The sequence below is a fragment of the Lepidochelys kempii genome, chromosome 3 (assembly GCF_965140285.1).
Source record: "Lepidochelys kempii isolate rLepKem1 chromosome 3, rLepKem1.hap1, whole genome shotgun sequence".
Classification (NCBI taxonomy): domain Eukaryota; kingdom Metazoa; phylum Chordata; order Testudines; family Cheloniidae; genus Lepidochelys; species Lepidochelys kempii.
This window is the reverse complement of record NC_136382.1, coordinates 104,291,414-104,310,571: the sequence shown is the minus strand read 5'-3', so window position 1 is coordinate 104,310,571 and position 19,158 is coordinate 104,291,414. Positions and strand designations below refer to the sequence as shown.

Genomic DNA, 19,158 nt, shown 5'->3' with positions numbered 1-19,158 from the left:
ACCAGTGGGGGTCCCAGGCCGTACCCTGCCAGCCACCTTCCCCCAGCACCCATGGCACCTCCCCCCAAGTTTTAGTCACGGGTATTTTTAGTAAAAGTCATGGACAGAAATTCACGGCCCATGACCTGTTTACTGCCCATGACCTGTCCGTTACTTTTACTAAAAATACCCCTGACTAAAACATAGCCTTACTAATGGAGTCTCAGTCAAGCTACTGGGAACCCATTGAGCATACCCAAAACTACCACACCCAATATCAGAAAATTCTGAGTGCTAATTGTGCATCTGCCTAACAATGACCCAGACACAACCCATTCCTCCCCACCTCCCCAGATAGATCTCTTAAACAGTTATCTTCCTATTAGGCACGTGGGTTACATTTGCAAGATCAGGGCCTAATAAATTGTAACTCTTTGAGCTTGAATTGCACCTGTGATACAGCATGGCCAGAGGGTAGCAGGAGAGTGTTAGAAGGGAGCCTTATTCTCTGTAGAGGGAAGAAAGTTTGCTATAGATTAATTAAAGCACCTGAAGCCAGTCACTTGATGAAACCCCCCCTGCTTCAATCAGACAGGGGAAGAAGTTGAAGCAGAGTGGACTGGTGTTGGAGTAGAGAGCAGTTTGGAGGAGTTGAAGCAGAGTGGATTGGTGGTGGAGCAGAGACCAGTTTGGAGGGAAGCAGAGGAGAGTTTGGAGAAGTGCTGTGGTGGGCTAAGAAGATCAAGACCCTAGGTAAAGGGACACCTGGTTTGTGCAGAGGGAGGGCAGGAAGTCCCACAAGCTGAAGGGCAGGAGAGGGAAGTAGCCCAGGGGAAGGAACCGCTAGTTCAAGTGGCTTACTGCTATCCCTAGGGCCCCTGGGCTGGGACCCGGAGTAGAGGGCAGGCCCGGGTCCCTCCCTCTCCGCTCCCTTCCTCTAGGACATAATGGAGCAGTTAATACTCCAGTTCAGGGGTGAAAAACAGTGCCCTGAACCCTCCCCAAGAAGAGAAAGCACGAGACCCATCAAAGTAGTGCCGGCAATTTGCCACACATGGTGTCAGCAGTGGGATCTACACACTGGGGACTTAAACTAGGGTTAGCCAAAACCCTCCCGTCCCTAAGGTGGACGACGTGGTCAAGGCCCTAATAAAAGCCACCACAGCCCAGCAGGAGGCTACCCGGGTCCAAGCAACTACCCAATAGGAGGTGACTCGGATGCAGCACGGGATTAATCATCTGTTGATGAGTCAGGCTGCCCAGGACTGAGCCCTGCTGCAAGAGCTGGTGAACCAGATGAAGGCCCTTATGGAGCTGAACCGCAACTACGACGGGACCCGGACCATACAGACCAGCCACTGCCTACAGAAAATGACACGGGAGGATGATGTGGAGGCATACCTCCTGGCTTTTGAAAGAGCAGCCCTGCAGGAGGCCTGGCCCCAAGTTCAATGGTCTGGTATCCTCGCCCCGTTCCTGTGTAGAGAGGTCCAGAAGATCTACTATGATATGGCTGCGGAGACTGCAGCAGATTACCCCCAGCTGAAGGCAGAGATCCTGGCCAGATCTGGAGTAACGAAGGTGTTGCGAGCCCAAAGGTTCCATGAGTGGCAGTATATGGAGGACAAGAAACCCAGATCGCAATTGTTTGACCTGATCCACCTGACCTGGAAATGACTGCGCCCTGAGGCCCTCAGCTCTGAGAAGATGATGGAGCTCCTGGTACTGGACCGGTATATGAGGGGGCTACCACCAGGCCTCTGGGCTTGGGTTGGCCAGAATGACCCCTCCACTTATGATGAGTTGGCCTCCCTCATGGAAAGACAGCGGGCAGCCCGCGAACTGTTCCAGACCCCAGGGGGTGAGACATGGCAAAACAGGAAGCCAGTCCCAAACCCAAGGCGCCGGACTGTCGAGAACTCTAGGAGAACCATAACTGGGAGGAAAGACACTGAGGAATGGCCCGAGGCCAAGAAGGGACCTGGGGGATTGGGAGGAGAGGGCTGGGGGTGGCAACCGGAATAAGGGGGCGGTGTTACGAGTGTGGGGAAATGGGCATATAGTAGCTCAATGCCCCAACAGGGAAGAGTCTATGCAATGTAATCTGGGGGATCACGGGGAGCAATGTGGCCTAATCAGCCTGGTAGGGGTTGCAATGACCTCGCATGGGTGTACAAGATCAGTAAAAATGAACGGAATCGAAACCATAGCATTAGTAGATTCCGGGAGTGCTGTCACCCTGGTCTTGGGGAAGTTGGTGGGGCAAGAACAACTAACCCGGGCCAAAAACACAGGGTAATGTGCGTTCATGGCACCGTAAATTTCTACCCCACAATCCTGGTATGGATTGAGATCCAGAGGAATACTAGCAGGGTGACAGCAGGGGTGGTCCCCAGGCTCCTGTACCCTGTCTTAATTGGTAGGGACTTTCCCGGGTTTGAGAGCTTACTCCCCCCAATTGAGCTAGGGGAGGGTAGCAACCCCTGGGCTGAGACAGAGGTACCTACAGGTAGCCTCACCCCAATGTTTGCTGAATTTGCCCCAGAGTTATTTTCATCCCCCGGGAAACCCCGAAAGTCTAGGCAGGAAAGGAAGGCAGATAAAAGATTATGGACCAGGATTCTAGCCGAGAACCAGAAAACCTCCCTTGTTGGTAGGCGAACCCGTTCAGGAGGCCAGGAGATAATTCAGGCCAGTGAGGACTTGGAGGCGATTCCTAGCCCAAGTAGGGGCAACCCAGGGGGCGGAGTAGAAACAGGCCCCCTGGAATTAGGTCAGATTGGTACCGCACGTAAGGATTTCAGGCAGGACCAAGCCAATAACCTGCTATATGCGAAAGTGAGGGAGGAGATAGTGGAAGTAAATGGCGTACCCATGGAAGGAAAGACCAAAGGCCTAAGGCCATATTATGTGCTCAAACCTGATCTGTTGTTCAGGATAGCGCAAATACGAGGGGAAGAAGTAGAGCAACTCTTAGTCCCACGGAAACACACAAGGGCAGGACTAGAGTTAGCTTACAGTCATCTATTTGGGGGACATCTAGGAGTAGACAAGACACTGGATAGAGTCCTAAGAAGGTTTTATTGGCCAGGAATACGTGCAGAGTTCCAGCACTATTGTGCCTCCTGCCCTGAATGCCAGTTGCATAGCTCCGGACCTCACTTGCGGGCCTATTATTGAAGTCCCTTTCGAGAGGATAGCAATGGACATAGTGGGCCCACTGGAAAAATTGGCACGGGGCCACCGAAACGTACTAGTCATCCTTGACTACGCCACGCGGTATCCAGAAGTCATTCCTTTAAGAAACCCCACATCCAAGGCAATAGCAAAAGAACTACTCCAGGTTTTTGCCAGAGTAGGCATCGCTAAGGAGACCCTGACAGACCAAGGAACTTGGTTCATATCAAAATTAATGAAAGACTTATGTACCCTACTCTGCAACCAGGCCATACGGACCTCAGTCTACCATCCACAAACAGAAGGACTAGTTGAGCTGTTTAACCAAACCCTTAAAAGTATGATCCGGAAGGTGGTAGCACAGGATGGAAAAGACTGGGATACCCTTCTACCATACCTAATGTTTGCTATATGGGAATTCCCCCATGCATCCACTGGTTTCTCTCCCTTTGAACTACTATACGGACGCCACCCACGCAGAATATTAGATATTGCTAAGGAAGTTTGAGAAGAACAACCCAACCCAGGAAAGAATGTAATTGAGCACATGACACAGATGAGAGAGTGAATAACTCGAGTAACCCCTATAGTACGAGAACATTTGGAAAAAGCACAAGAGGCCCAGCGGGCATATTACAACTGTCAGGCAAAAGTACAGAAATTTCAGCCGGGAGAATGGGTAACGGTGCTAGTACCGACAGCAGAAAGCAAACTCCTAGCCAGCTGGCATGGACCATGTGAGATAGTGGAAGCCATTGGGGAGGTGGACTATAAGGTCAGACAACCAGACCACTGAAGGTCAGAGCAAATCTACCACATCAACTTACTGAAGCCCTGGCATGACTGAGAGACGTGCCTGGTCATTCGGGAAGCTCCACCCCAGACAGACAACCCACAGGCGCTGGTGAAGATATCTTCTGAGTTAACTCCAGAACAATGAACAGAGGTTGTGTTCTGTACACAGCCGGGCTGTACGACACTGGTCCAACATCATATTGTCACCAGTCGAGGAGTAAGGGTGATAAGACCATTCCGAATACCGGAAGCTAAAAGGGAAGAAATTAGGACAGAAGTGAAGAAGATGCTGGAATTCTGGGTTATTGAAGAATCCCACAGCCAGTGGTCCAGCTCTATCATTCTAGTCCCCAAGACTAGGGGAGGCGGTTTACCCTCGTGACAGACCACGCCCCACTCCAGTGGGTGCACAGAAACAAGGAGAAGAATGCAAGAGTGACTAGGTGGTTCCTATCCCTGCAGCCCTTCCATTTCCGGGTACAGCATAGGGCTGGAAACCAACACAGCAATGCTGATGGCCTATCACGACAGCACTGCCTCTCGTCCCAAGTAGCCCAACCCCATGGTGTTGAGCGGGGGTGGGGGGAGGGATATGTGATACAGCATGGCCAGAGGGCAGCAGGAGAGTGTTAGAAGGGAGCCTTATTCCCTGTAGAGGGAAGAAAGTTTGCTGTAGATTAATTAAAGCACCTGAAACCAATTAAAGCACCTGAGGCCAGTCACCTGATTAAAAACCCCCCTGCTTCAATCAGACAAGGGAAGAAGTTGAAGCAGAGTGGACTGGTGTTGGAGTAGAGAGCAGTTTGGAGGAGTTGAAGCAGAGTGGATTGGTGGTGGAGCAGAGACCAGTTTGGAGGGAAGCAGAGGAGAGTTTGGAGAAGTGCTGTGGTGGACTAAGAAGATCAAGACCCTAGGTAAAGGGACACCTGGTTTGTGCAAAGGGAGGGCAGGAAGTCCCACAAGCTGAAGGGCAGGAGAGGGAAGTAGCCCAGGGGAAGGAACCGCTAGTTCAAGCGGCTTACTGCTATCCCTAGGGTCCCTGGGCTGGGACCCAGAGTAGAGGGCGGGTCTGGGTCCCTCCCTCTCCACTCCCCTCCTCTAGGACACTAGCGGGGCAGTTAATACCCCAGTTCAGGGGCGAGAAACAGATCCCTGAACCCTCCCCAAGAAGAGAGAGCGCAAGACCCATCAAAGTAGTGCCGGCAATTTGCCACAGCACCATTTAATTACATATATAAATATCTTCCAGTGGTTAAACATTTACAGTCAAATCACTTATGAATATGAATAATACCACTGGCTTCACACGGGTATAGTGCAGGTGGAGGTTGTACAAGGTTTCCCAAGGATCTGTGCCAGTGCATCTGAATCTTAACCTGAAAAATCCCCATTATTCAAACTCTGGGCTCCTTATGAGCAGATATTCCCTGTTGTGCTAAATTGAGTTGGGTTTTGTGGTTGGAAACTAGAGTGAGACCTCATAACTCATTTTCACTTGAAACCTAAACTAGGATTTGAACCCTTGTCTCTCATGGCAAAAAGATGGTGAGCTTAACTCTGTGATATTTGGCTTGCCTCTGCTCCACCTGCTTGGGAAAAAGAGAGATGAAATATTTCAGCAAAGCTATAGCATTTAGTATTGTCATGTTTAGCAATTTTCAGATATCTCTATCTTTTAAAGATGTTTTCTTAGAAGAGATATAGTAGAAGAAACTAATAATAAAAAGATAAATCCATAGATGAAAGGATTTTCTTGAGCTTAGCCGATGAAATAATTTCAAAAGGAACACATTTACAAGTAGCACTTTTTCAAATGCAGTTTATAAAGAGTGAATAAAATAAATATCAAGATGTGTTGTGGTGGGAAGTCAGATGATCAAAGGGAGATACTGAATAGACATCCTTATTTTATCTGAAAGAATAAGTAATTCCTTTGAGAGGTTTTGTGATCATTTCTGACTGAAAACTTTGTATGCGTTACTCAGAAATACAATGAAAAGAAAGGCAGTGTAGTTTAGATAATAGTGTCTGTTCTAAGCACGAGGTGGCATGTGGACATTGCTTGTGCTATTGCTCCAAATCATTTGAATGGAAATATTGGATTAACTAACCTTGTGTCAGGTCTATTAGTTAAATAAACCCTCCAACTGTTCCTGACTGAAGGATGTGTAGTTGCAACTGAAAGATGGTGCTGCTTTTCATTAGAGTTTTGTGAAACATGTCCTGCTAACATAATGTTATTAAAATAAAGTGGTTTATTAGAACGGGGTAACAAGCAAAAATTCACAGCTTTGTCTTTTCACAGGGAGTTTCAGCCCAGTAGGAAGTCCTCTTAGCCGAACACCATCCGTCAGACTACAGACGGTAAGGAATTCTATTTATGCATTTTAAAAAATTGATAAAGTTAAACTATAAAATGGCATTCTTCACAAATTGCTTTGTAGAAAAGCTTTCTTCTTCTTTTGTGAATAAAAGGAGGTATCTTTAAGGAAACTTTTGTGGCTGTGTAGGCTTTTACCTCATGTTGTTGATATAGAGGTCAGAGGTTTTTTTTTAAAAAAGGTAAAATACAGTCGTCTTCTCTCGCGCGCTCTCTCTCTCTCTCTCTCTCAATTGTTTAGAAATGAATAAGTCAGAATTACGTTCCTGTATTCTTGGTATTTATCAGGAATATAGGCAGTACTAAGTCAGGAGGGGAAAATGTGGTTGTAACTTAAAATTGGCTATTGGATCAATTGCAACTGTTTTTTACCATTAACTCACCTATATCTTATTTCAAGCACTCTTTGTACCAGTTGGCTCATGGTAACCAAAGTGAAATCACTAATATCTTCTGTGTATTTCTTTTATTGTGCATATAGGTTGGTGATGATGTATACTCCGTCCTGATCCTTTTTTCCGAACACAAAAGAACCCCCAAACTCTATAAACTTAGTTAACTACGACTATACAATCATTAAAGTATATGTTTTTTAAAATACCAGGGAGGGACTAGTTGTAGAAGAAGTAATGTTCTTAACACTTTGTGTGTGGCCCCTAAAAAAATGGGCCTCTTGCACTTGGGACGTTAACCCCCTGGTGCCTGCAATCGAAATGTCCTGACCTAATGTGCTATGGTAATTGCTTGCCAGCTGCTGGCCTCCAGAGGGTTCATCGGAAAGGGACATAAATTAGATTGTGCCCTTAATTCCCAGAACCTGTTCCACCTTTTATTTCCATCTCATTTAGACCTTTCCTTCACAAAATCCTTTAATGTGTCTTTGTATCTGGCTGATATAATAAATAAGACTTCTCTTGAAAAACAACGCTGAAAATATAGTTTTGCATTCATCTTTTTCTCTGTGGCTAGGTGACTATTATTGTCTGCATATTTTATACATATTTAATTCTAGATATCAGCCAATTATTAGGAAAAATTATGAATTATTCAATATGTATATCAGTGCTTTCCTGCTACAGCAACCCTTAAAAGTATCTATAGTATTGACTCATTTTTGGGAAGGGATTTATAAATAAATTAGCAGCTTTCTGTTAAACTTGGTGGGATTGAATATATTTTCTTTAACCCTTTTTCTAGTGATGTTATAAATAAAGTCAAGATAGCATAGAAATGATATTCTTTAAAGAAAGAAAGTAAATGTTGCCAGATAAGGACAAAATAGATCAAAATAGTTTTGCTGTGTATTTGATTAATCTCAGGAGTTGGTTTATTTCACATACTTCTGAATTCATCTTCTTTTTTTTTCTTTCTTTATCCCTGTAGGCTTTGCTGAGGCAGCTGTGTTTGCATTTCTGTTTTCTGTTTGTACATTGTAGGATTCAATAAAGTGCAGCCTGGCACAGTTTTTCCTTGAGGCAGATTATAGATTCCCATGCTCATTAAATGCTGAAGAACTATAATCAAATAAGGATCATATTAATTTGAAACCCACGGAAGTAACATTTACAGTAGTTTCAGGATATTAGATGTATTAATTAAGACCAAAGCCCACTACAGTATTTTAAGATGTTACTACTTTCTCTATGCTTATAGCATTTTAATGTAACTATTAACACTTTCCCTTGTGTTTTTTCCTTTGCATATACACGGAATGTATACATTAAGATTCAATATTAAGTGTTAATTTAAAGATGCTTTCCATTTTCAAGGTAATAACCTAACTTGGATGATATTTCTCAGACATTTTTCATTTTGAGGAACATCAGTCATTTTAATCCCAAAGTCACCTATATTCCACACAAAATTAACGTCCCCTCATGCCCACCTGAAGTATCAAGGAGTTACAATACTTCCTGGGGTTCACCAACTTTTATAGGCTGTTCATCTCTGGATTTTCAGGCTACTTCACCCCATTAATAGCACTTCTCCTTAAAAATACCACCTTCAGCTGGCCTCCAGAGGCCCAATGAGCATTCATCCTACTCAAGATGACCTTTATCCCCACCCCAATCCTAGCTCATCCCAACCCAACATGACCCTTTGTTGTCAGGACTGATGCCTCCAATGTGGCAATTAGGGCAATACTCTCTCAAAGAGGTGGTCCCCAATAGCAACTCTTGCTTTGCGTGTATTATTCATGGAAGTTCGCTGCAGCTGAACAGAATTATCTAGTTAAGGAGCTTCTAGCCATCAAAGCAGTTTTTGAAGAGTGTTGCTGCTATCTGGAGGGTGCTTGGTACCCAGGACAGGTTTACTTTGATCATAAAAATGTAGAGTACCTCTGCTGAGCCAAGACTCTTAACCAGATGCAGTTTCGCTGGGCCCTGTTCTTTGCACGCTTCAGTTTCACCATCATGTACCACTCAGGAGCTCAGAACAAGACTGCCAATGCCTCGTCCCAAAAAGGGGAATATCTCACCAGCCAAGAGCCCCCCTGTGCTGAGCCCCCCCATTCTTAAGCCTCCAAACTTCCTGGATGCCGCAGTACCTCAGGACTTCATGTCCATGAGCCGCTCAGCTGCAGAGAAGTATCCCCATCCCAAGGAATTTGAGGCAGCAAGCCAAGGGCAGCACCAGGTCCAGGATGGCTTGCTCTCTGTCAAGGGCTACTTGTACATTCTGCTAGAACCCCCTCAGTTAGAGGTACTATGGTTCTGTCATGACTTGCCATTAGCAGGCCATTTGGGTTGCTTCAAGACTCTCTGTTTGGCCATCCACTCCTTCTGGTGGCCCTGAATGCACACAACAATCCACTTGTATGTTGATTTCTGTGAGACATACCTGCGCTCCGATATCACGCTCAAAACTCCTCAACGCCCTAATGCCTTCTGAGACCCCATCCAGGCTTTGGGCAGCCATTACCCTGGACTTCATAGTCAAGCTCCCTGTGTCTAACAAGCACACTGATCTGTCTCCATGGAATCCCAGAGCGAGTCACGATTGATAAGGGTCTGCAGTTCGTGTTGTGGTTTTGGAACAAAATCCTACAATTCCTTAGGATCTGTGCTTACACATCCATTGTTTATCCCCCACAAACTGATGGTCAGTCTGAATGAGCAATCAAGTATTAGAACAATACTTGTGGTGCTTTATTAATTTCCTTCAGGAGAACTGGTCGAGCTTCCTACCCCAAACAGAGTTTGCTTACAACAACGCTGATCATATATCCACCATGCAGAATCTGTTCTATGCAACCTCAGGCCTCCACCCCCATCTCCACCCAGCTGCATCTGTCACCTCCACCAATCCTGTAGCCCCTGACTGCGTGTGTCTGATCCATGATGTTCGAGAAGAACTCAAGACACATATGGACAAGGCCAAGGAAGATTACAAGTGGTATGCTGACCACCTGTGCAGGGAAGGCCTGGCATTCACCATCAGGCAAAAAGTCTGGATATCAGCCCAACACATCTGCACTGACTGGCTATGTCATAACTGGATTACCAATACCTTGGGTCACATTCCATCAGCCAGGTAATCAACCCAGTGTTCATGAGGCTTCATAACTACGCAGTGTTCCACGTATCCTTGCTAAAAATCTACGTTGACAACCCTTTCACTCACTGCGCCCAGCCACTGCCTCCTTTGGAACTGATTCAAGAGCACAACGAGTATGAAGTCTGTGAAATACTGGAATTGAAAATCAAATGTAGCTCCCTCTGGTACCTTGTAGGCTGGAGGACTACGCCCTAGAGGATAATCCTGGGAGTCAGCATCCCAAATCCATGCCCCGACCTTATGGCAGTCCATCCAGACAAATATGGGCCGGCAGAGAGTGCCCACCAGGTCTTGAATCAGGCCTGCAGAGCTGCTAGGCGGGGAACACGTCCACACAGCAGCAGTTGTAACTGGTTCACACACTATCTATGACTAGCTGTAAGCAAAAACCACAAGAAGTCCCTGCCCTCAGGCTCTAACAGGCGGCAGCCTCATGGCTCCTGATTGGCTTCCTGCCCTATATAAATCTAAGGGGCATTCTAGAAAGCATCCAGACAACAGTGTGGATCTCCTGTAACTTCCACAACTATTTTTGCTTCCTGCTCTCAAAGTCCTGGCTTCGACCTTGCCTCCTGACCCAGACCCTGAAACCTATCTTGGACTCTGGTATTAACCCTGGTCTGGAACTTGACCATAAACTCCTCCACTACTCTCATCCTCAGATTTGGCCCTGCTCTTATCTTTGGTCCCCACTGCCCTTGTCAGGATCCTGACAAGATGCATTTGTTCAGAGGCAAGGGTATTATATATGTAATGGCTGACTGAGGTTAATTAGAGGAAAGCTCCTTATCCAACTAAAGAATGGCAGAAGGTATAAAAGAGTTAGGTAACAGTTAATTGATAAAGGAAGACAGTCGACATATTTACTCTGTTGCAGTGAAGAGCCTGTTTGCAAATCAAAGAAAAGTGGCACCTGAATGCATAAGCAAACTTTAGGTGCGATAAGCCTATGCCCGGAGGGGATCCTTACTCTACTTGTCTGAAGTGCCTGGGAGGAGGGTCATTTGCAAGACAAGTGCACCATCTGCAGAGGCTTCAAGCCCAGAACTAAGAGGGAGAGAGACTATCACCTCAAGCTCTTCTTGATGGAGTCCGCTCTCCAGCCCCAACTAGCTCAAGAGCCAGCACCAGCGGCCTCGGTGCACAGCTCACCGACCTAGGTGCAGGACATCTCGGCACCGAGGAAGGACCTGAATAAGGAGCATTGGCACCCTTCCCTGCGCTCATCGCTGCAGCACCGATCACTATCCCCAGTGCCGCATAAGAAGAAGGCAGAATGGGGCCACTCCCGCACCAAGAAGAGTGGAGGGAACTCCAGCATGGTGCATCCCTCTTTGGGACACCAGAAGGCTGGTCCATCAGTCCCAGCACTGTCGACTCCAACTTCGAAGAGGGGTCCATTGAGTCCAGTGTCGGTGGATTCTCCAGTCCGGCAAGTGTTGGAGGAGGACCTGGACCTCCTCTCCATACCAGACTCTTTTTGAGGCCTTGCGGGACTTAATTGCCATGACGGCACAGTCCCTGGCCTCCTGTTCCCGTGCACCAGCTCAGGTGCAGGCGACGCAAGAAGCGGCTGCTGCAACACTTCCGGTACAGTCTGCGGCACTGATGGCGGCACCTCCTATCCAGCACCGGGGCAAGCCCACCTTGATGCAGTACCACTCCCTGACACCGTCGGGATCTGCCCCTTCCTGGTCGGGCTCAGACTATTATCGGAATCAGAGGTGGAGTCATATGTGTCCCAACATAGCCGATACTGGTCAAGATCCTGGCACCGGTCTTGGTACCATAAGGTGGAGGAACACTCGTTACCGATGGTGTCCTGGCCTCCCCAGTGGCAGGGACCATTACAATGGCCCTTTTGGACACCTTGGGCCTACCACTAGGGCCACAGGCATGGTTCCAGGGCAGCATCGGTAGTCTCCATTGCCCATGCCCCACCTTCTGCAATGTCCATTGCCCCATATCAGTCCAGGGCTCCTGAGGACCCATCATGGAGTTCAGACCCCAGGCCTCCCGTATCGAGTGCAAGGTCAGAGACGACACCAGTGAAGGTGGCTCCTGTACCACCAGTAGCAGCAATGATGGATATCCCTGAGCAAGTCACCAGGAAACCGGAGGGGCAGAAAGACCTCATCCCACTTCAAGCCTTGTCTTCTTCCTCGCCGGATGAGGCAGTGGCGAGCACTACCATGTCCCTTCTGGCGATGGACATGAAAGCCCACCAGGACCTCCTTAGGAGGGTGGTCCAGAACCTCAACATGACGACGGAGGAGGTGGTGGAAGACTCAGATCGCATGGTGGACATACTCGCCCTGGAGGGTCCCTTCAAGGTGGCACTGCCACTTATAAAAATCATTCAGAACACCACGAAGGTGCTCTGGCAAATCCCACTCTCTATACCAACAACGGCCAGAGGAGTAGAGAGGTGTTACTTTGTCCCTCAGAAAGGGTACAAGCACCTCTTCACCCACCACCCACCCGGGACCTTGGTAGTGGACGCAGTAAACCACAAAGAGCGGCAGGGGCAGCCGGGGCCCACCCCTAAGAATAAAGATGCTAAGAAGCTGGACCTCTTTGGTCAAAAAGTGTACTTAACCGGGGGGGCTCCAGCTTCGAATTTCCAACCAGGAGTGGTACTTAGCTGCTATGCGTACAACTCGTGGAATGCCCTCTCTAAATTTCAGGAACTGCTTCCGCCGGAATCCTGACAGGAATTCACTGCAGTCCCAGAAGAGGGCAGGGTAGTGGCTAGAACCTCCCTCCAGGCTGCTCTGGACTCAGCTGACTCGGCGGTGCGAACCGTGGCTACAGGCATCACAATGAGGCGTAGCTCATTGCTACAGGTCTTGGGACTCCTGGCAGAGGTCCAGAATAGCATACAGGACTTCTCATTTGACTGTGAGGGGCTGTTCGCTGACAAAACAGACTCGAGACTGCACAGGCTCAAGGACTCAAGAGCAACCCTCAAGTCTCTGGGAATTCACACCGGCACCCCAGAGAAAATCCTTCAAATCCAAGCCCCCCTCACAATTCTATCCAGGTCCCCCCAGGCAGGACTATAATTGAAGGAGGGACAGAAACAACAGGAGGTGTTCCCTGCAGTCCAGGCTCCTCCAAGCAGCCCCCCAGCTCTACACCCAACTTTTGAAGGTGCGCCCGGGGACAGAGCACCAGCCCAAATCCTGGATCCTTGCCCTCCCTTTGTGAATTGTCTGTCCCACTTCTGCCATGCCTGGGCCCAGATTACTTCAGATCGCTGGGTCCTGAGCACAGTAGGGGTGGGATATTCTATCCAATTCTGGCCCTACCCGCCTTCCTCAGTCCTCTTCAGGGACCCCTCTCACAAGCAACTCCTGCTACAGGAGTTGCAGTCGCTCCTCACGCTGGGCACAATAGAGGAGGTTCCTCAGGAGTTCAGGGGCAGTGGATTCTACTCCCGATATTTCCTCATCCCCAAGGCCAAGGGTGGGCTCAGCCCTATCCTGGATCTGTGAAACCTCAACACATACATAAGAAAGCTGAAGTTTTGTATGATCTCTCTGGCCACCATCATTCCTTCCCTGGGTTCGGGGGACTGGTATGCCACCCTCAACTTGAACGACGCGTACTTTCATATATCGATTATTTCGCCACACAGGAGATTCCTGAGATTCATAGTCAGCGGCCTGTACTATCAGTTCACTGTACTACCATTCGGACTTTCAACAGCCCCGCACATGTTCACGAAGTGCATGGCAGTTGTGGCAGCCTTCCTGCGCAAATGCCGGGTACAGGTCTTCCCGTACCTGGATGATGGGCTCATCAAGGGCAATTCCCAAGTGAAAGTGCTGGAGCATGTGGCCACGGTACAAACCACTTTCAGCAGGCTGGGGCTCATTCTGAGTTTGCCCAAGTCTACTCTGGTCCCAGCTCAGAAGATAGAGTTCATCGGGGCTCTCCTGGACTCCACTCAGGCAAGAGCCTCCCTACCCAAGTCCCAGTTCCAAAGCATCAGGGACATCATCGACAGCCTTCACTGGTTCCCAACTACCACGGCCAGAAACTGCATGAAGCTTGTAGGGCATATGGTGGCCTGCACGTATGTAGTGCAGCACGCCAGGTTGCACCTTTGCCCCCCTCCAGGCTTGGTTGGCGAGGGTATACACACCCAACCGGGACTCTCTGGACAGACTGGTTACCCTTCTGCCCAAGATTCTCGAGTCCCTCAGCTGGTAGCTTCAACCTCAGGTGGTCTGTGCGGGAGTACCCGTCGCCAAAGCTCAGCCCTCACTGTCGCTGGTCACAGACGCATCGCAGACTGGCTGGGGAATGCACCTGGGCAGTATCAGAACTCAAGGCATGTGGTCACAACCAGAACTATCACTGCATTTCAACGTTAGGGAGCTGAGAGCAGTTTGCCTGGTTTGCCAGACATTCCAGGCCCATCTTCAGGGCAAATGTGTCTCAGTACTGACGGATAACACCACAGCGATGTTCTATATAAACAAATAGGGTGGTGCTTGCTCGCCTCCCCTGTGCCAGGAAGCTCTCCGACTCTGGGACTTCTGCGTCACACATTGCATCCAGCTACAGGCTTCATATCTGCTGGGAGCACAGAACAAACTAACGGACCACCTCAGCCACTCGTTCAACACTCACGAGTGGGCACTCAGAGTGTACATCGCCCTTTCAATCTTCCAGAGGTGGGGCTATCCCCACATGGACCTGTTTGCGATGCGGAGCAACAGAAAGTGTCAGCTTTTCTGCTCCTCTCAGAACCACAGCCACATAGAGGATGCCTTTCACCTACCATGGATGAGTCACCTGCTATATGCATTCCCACCCTTCCCCCTCATACACAAGGTCCTCCTCAATATCTGGCAGGACAGGGCTTCAGTCATCCTCATAGCACCAGTGTGGCCCCGACAGCACTGGTTCACCACGCTGCTGAACCTATTAGTGGACAGGGCAGTGGCCCTTCCTATGCTCCAGGATCTCATCACGCAGGATCATGGCCAACTACAACATCCCAACCTGGAGTCCCTCAAACTCATGGCTGAACCACCTTGAACTGCAGTGCTCAGACTCTGTTGGGGAAGTTCTGTTGGGGAGCAGGAAGCCCTCCACTCGCACAATGTACCTGGCAAAGTGGAAGTGTTTCTCCATTTGGTCCCCACAGAAAGGTACCTCCCCACAGCAAGCCTCTATTCCCCTTGTGCTAGACTACCTCTTTTACCTGAAGCAATGGGGGTTGGCGATATCGTCTATGAAGGTACACCTAGCGGCCATCTCAGCCTTCCACTGGGTGTGTTGGGCAAGTCAGTCTTTAGCAATCCCATAGTGGGCCATTTTCTTAAGGGCTTGGATAGGCTTAACCCCCAGGTGAGACAGCCCGTTCCTCAGTGGGATCTTAACCTGGTCCTTTCAGGACTCATGGGTCCTCCTTTCAAGTCCCTGGCAACCTGACCCTTAGCCTACCTTTCCTGAACGGTGGCCTTTCTGGTGGCCATAACCTTGGCCAGAACGGTCTCCAAGCTCAGACCGCTGACTTCCAAGCCCCCCACATGGTCTTTTACAAGGACACAGTGCAGCTATGCCCTCAGCCAGCATTCCTACCTAAGGTAGTATCCCAATTTCACATTAACCAGTACATATTTCTACCAGTATTCTTTCCTAAACCTCATGCCAGCAACAAAGAGTGAGCACTCCCTTCCCTGAACGACAGGTGTGCCCTAGCCTTCTACACTGAACGCACAAAGCTGTTTCCTAAGTCACCACCGCTTTTTATTGCAATCACTGAGAGAATGAAAGGGCTTCCCATCTCATCCCAGTGCATGTCATAATGGATCATGTCCTGCATCAGAACGTGCTATAACCTGGCAAAGATCCTAGCCCCAGTGTTGATGGTGCACTCCACAAGAGCACAGGCCTCTTCCGCTGCGTTCCTCGCACAAGTCTCCATTCAGGATACATGTAAGGCATCAATGTGGTCTTCCATCCAGACCTTCATGTCGCACTACGCCATCATCCAACAGGCGAGGGATGATGCAGCATTCGGCAGGGCATTACTGCAATCAGCAACGCGGTGAACTCCAGCCCCTCCTCCATTGAATTTGCTTGAGAGTCACCTATTGGAATGGACATGAGCAATCACTCGAAGAAGAAAAGACTGTTATCTACCTTTCGTAACTGTTGTTCTTCAAGATGTGTTGTTCATGTCCATTCCAAATCCTGCATGCCTCCCCTCTGTCGGAGTATTCTGGCAAGAAGGAACTGAGCAAGTGGCAGGTCGGCAGGGACCTATATACACCGCCACAAGGGCACCTCTCCAGGGGGCTTCACAGCCAACCCAACGGGTACTGCTAGGGTAAAAACTTCCGATGATTGTGCACGCGGCACACGCGCACACACCTGTTGGAATGGACTCGAGCAACACATCTCAAAGAACACAGTTAGGAAAGGTAGGTAACCATCTTTTTTTCCTGGCAGAAACTCCAGAAAAAAAATTTAATGACTTCTAAGCTGGGGAAACACAAGTGGGAGTTATTGAAGCTGATTTCCCTTGGCCTCTTGGGTCATCTTGAAAGGAGACTGGTTGCTCTTCCATTCAGCAAAAATGGAAATAGTACAGTCACCCAGCAAGACATCCAGGGTCTGATTTTCCTCTTGCTTACATAGATGTGAAATGGGAGTTAGCGTCATCGTAGTTATCAGAAATATGCATTGTAAAGCAAGCATTGTATAAAAATGGAGAACCAGGTACCAGATTCCAGACTATATGAAAGATACAGGTAAAGAGTCATTTCTTTCACTGTATTTTTCTCTTTGGATGTGAATTTCTGTGGAGCATTGGATGTGTAATTTGGTTATTCAGCTTAAGTAATTGGTTGTGCATTGCCTATCTTGCAAGACTGCTACTTAGGTTACTTCTCTTTTTGCATCTGCTCCCTGTATTTTGAGAGATTACAGGTTTAAGGTTTTTTTACTTCTGGCTCCTCCTATGGCTCGGGATCACCTCAGATACAAACATACACCCAGTGTGAGGGTACTGGCTCCTTACTCAAGAGAACTTCCCTGTGTGTTATACATAAGGAGTGTATAGGTACCTGTGGAATGCAGAAAATTTACTATATTTGGAATTTAGTAATTTAATACTGTCTCACAAAATCTGGCATGAAAATAGAATACAAATTGGTTTAGATTGCTATACTGTTGTGTACAAAACATATTAAAAAATATATAAGGGATGTTTTGATAGAAAAGAGTTGTGGGAGGAAGTGTCTGGCAGTGTTGGCAATTCTTGTTATTTTATTGTATGTCTTGCAATATTTTCTTAGGCTTCAGGATCCATGTGATTATGTTAAAATCACAAATTTTCATTTTTTTTAAAGTATGGTAAGTTTCTAGTCCTCATGGTTATGGAGAAAAATTGGAAAATGTGACTTGCATGCATCCTAGAGGCTCCGCAATCTCAAGTAAAATAAAAAGAACGCAAAATGTATTGTGGTGGGTTTTTTTTTTTAAATCTCATGATTTTTAAGCCAATATCAAAATATGGGGGGGACGGACGTGTGACTCATGGTTTTTAAATGCCTGAGGGTTAGCAATACTGTCGGTGGGATACTAAAGGACTGGTGTTAGAACCAGCCTTATTTTACATCTGTTAATGTAGGAGAGGGAGTGAATAGCATAAGTAATGCAATTTGCAGATCAGAAACGTGGGTAGAAGACAACAAAAATTATCTGTTTTGAAAAATACTAGCTTATTACACCTGAGGAAGAGTAATCTTAAATGCACATACTGAATGGGAGGTAGAAATCTAGGAAGTATCATAACCATCTGAAGGAACTGCAGCAGTAGTAGTGGAGAAAATACCCAGCTGGGGCACCTGTTCCATCTTCAGGGTCTAGGTAGAGAAACCTTCCCCTAATCCTCAGGTACATGGGCCTCGGCTACGCTCACCTTCTCCAGTTATATGGTCTAAGGAAGGCAGGGCAGGACCTCTCAGGAGAGAGGCAAGGACTTCCCAAGCAACAAGCTGCTAAAGTGGGCTAAGTGGGGTCCTTTGTTCCTCTTCACCCTAAAAATCTTGACACCACCTAGGTAGCCATGTCGCCAACAGAACTCCATCTATGGGGGTTCTTCCATGGAAGGGCTTAAACAGTCACAAAGGCTTTGTTCAGCTAAGGTTAATGTGGCAAAAGAGGGCATTCCGAGTTAGCTTTTTCATCCTGTCTCTCTCAGGTGGACTGGCTCATAGCGTGCTAGCTCCAACTCTGAACACATCCATCCTACACTCCAAAAATAGCAATGGAATGGAATCTAAATACAACATGGCTGAATTGTTTTCACTTTACAGCAAAGAGGAGATGTCTTAAGAGTCATGCTAGAGCTAGATATGTCCAAGGCTTCAGGACATTTCTGAAAAAAATAGGTTTTATTGACACTGTGAAAAGGAGTCATGTTTTAAAAGTATTGTAGGAGCCAGTTATATCTCCATGGTATTATTCGGAAATTTAGATGGGAGCGTAAGTGTACGGGGGAAATTACTTATTCACCACATCAGACCCTATCCTGCTACAAGTCCCTGTGTTTGGAGCATGCCGCTGTGGTCATAACTCTGCTTGAACGCTCACTCTGCCAGCTCTTGGATGGGCTCTGTACACACACTGACACGTACGCCAATTAAAAATATACTATGTACTCCTTCAAGTGGAAACTCCTTGGGTTCATGTTGTAATAAAAGTTTAGCACAACATCTGAGAGCATTCAAAATATTCTGGGGGGTGGCTCATGGCTTTGAGAATATTATTTCCTAACCGCTCACCTCACTGTAAGGAGAACTTGATGAGACCTTCTTTAGAATACAAATACCTTACAAAAAGGAGAGAGAAACATTCAGTATTGTAAGGGGAGCTATATACGTTCCTTAACTAGTTACCTAAATAATATTATTAATAATCCTGATGAATCACTGTTGAGCAACAACTCCCACCCTTCAGGCTAAGCACACTGCCTGCAGAGTTCTCTCCGCTCAGAGAATGAAAGGTGAGGAATAGGCTGAAACCTGCATGGCTTTGTTAACTACCAGTATGCCATTTACAAGCCCTTTAAACTGTACTGTAATACAGATGTGGGGTGTTCAGATCCTGTATATTTGTCAGATGAGTCTTAAAGGTTAATCACTGTGTGTATACTTTACAAAAATTCAGTAGCACTTTGGTAGTAGGAATAGATATGCTAGTAAAATGTAAGAATGGACTGCAGCTATTTGCTTTGATACTTT

General features: G+C 47.4%; 1 protein-coding gene across 6 annotated transcripts in view; it reads left to right on the top strand.

Annotated features, from left to right (window-relative positions):
- Nucleotides 1-19,158, top strand: part of AHI1 (Abelson helper integration site 1) — a 188,530-nt gene that overhangs the window by 132,957 nt on the left and 36,415 nt on the right. For all 6 annotated transcript variants that reach the window (XM_073337383.2, XM_073337381.2, XM_073337386.2 and 3 more), the window contains one exon: nucleotides 6,257-6,315. In XM_073337383.2, coding sequence (XP_073193484.1) covers nucleotides 6,257-6,315 — 59 coding nt within the window. The remainder of the gene's footprint in view (nucleotides 1-6,256; nucleotides 6,316-19,158) is intronic.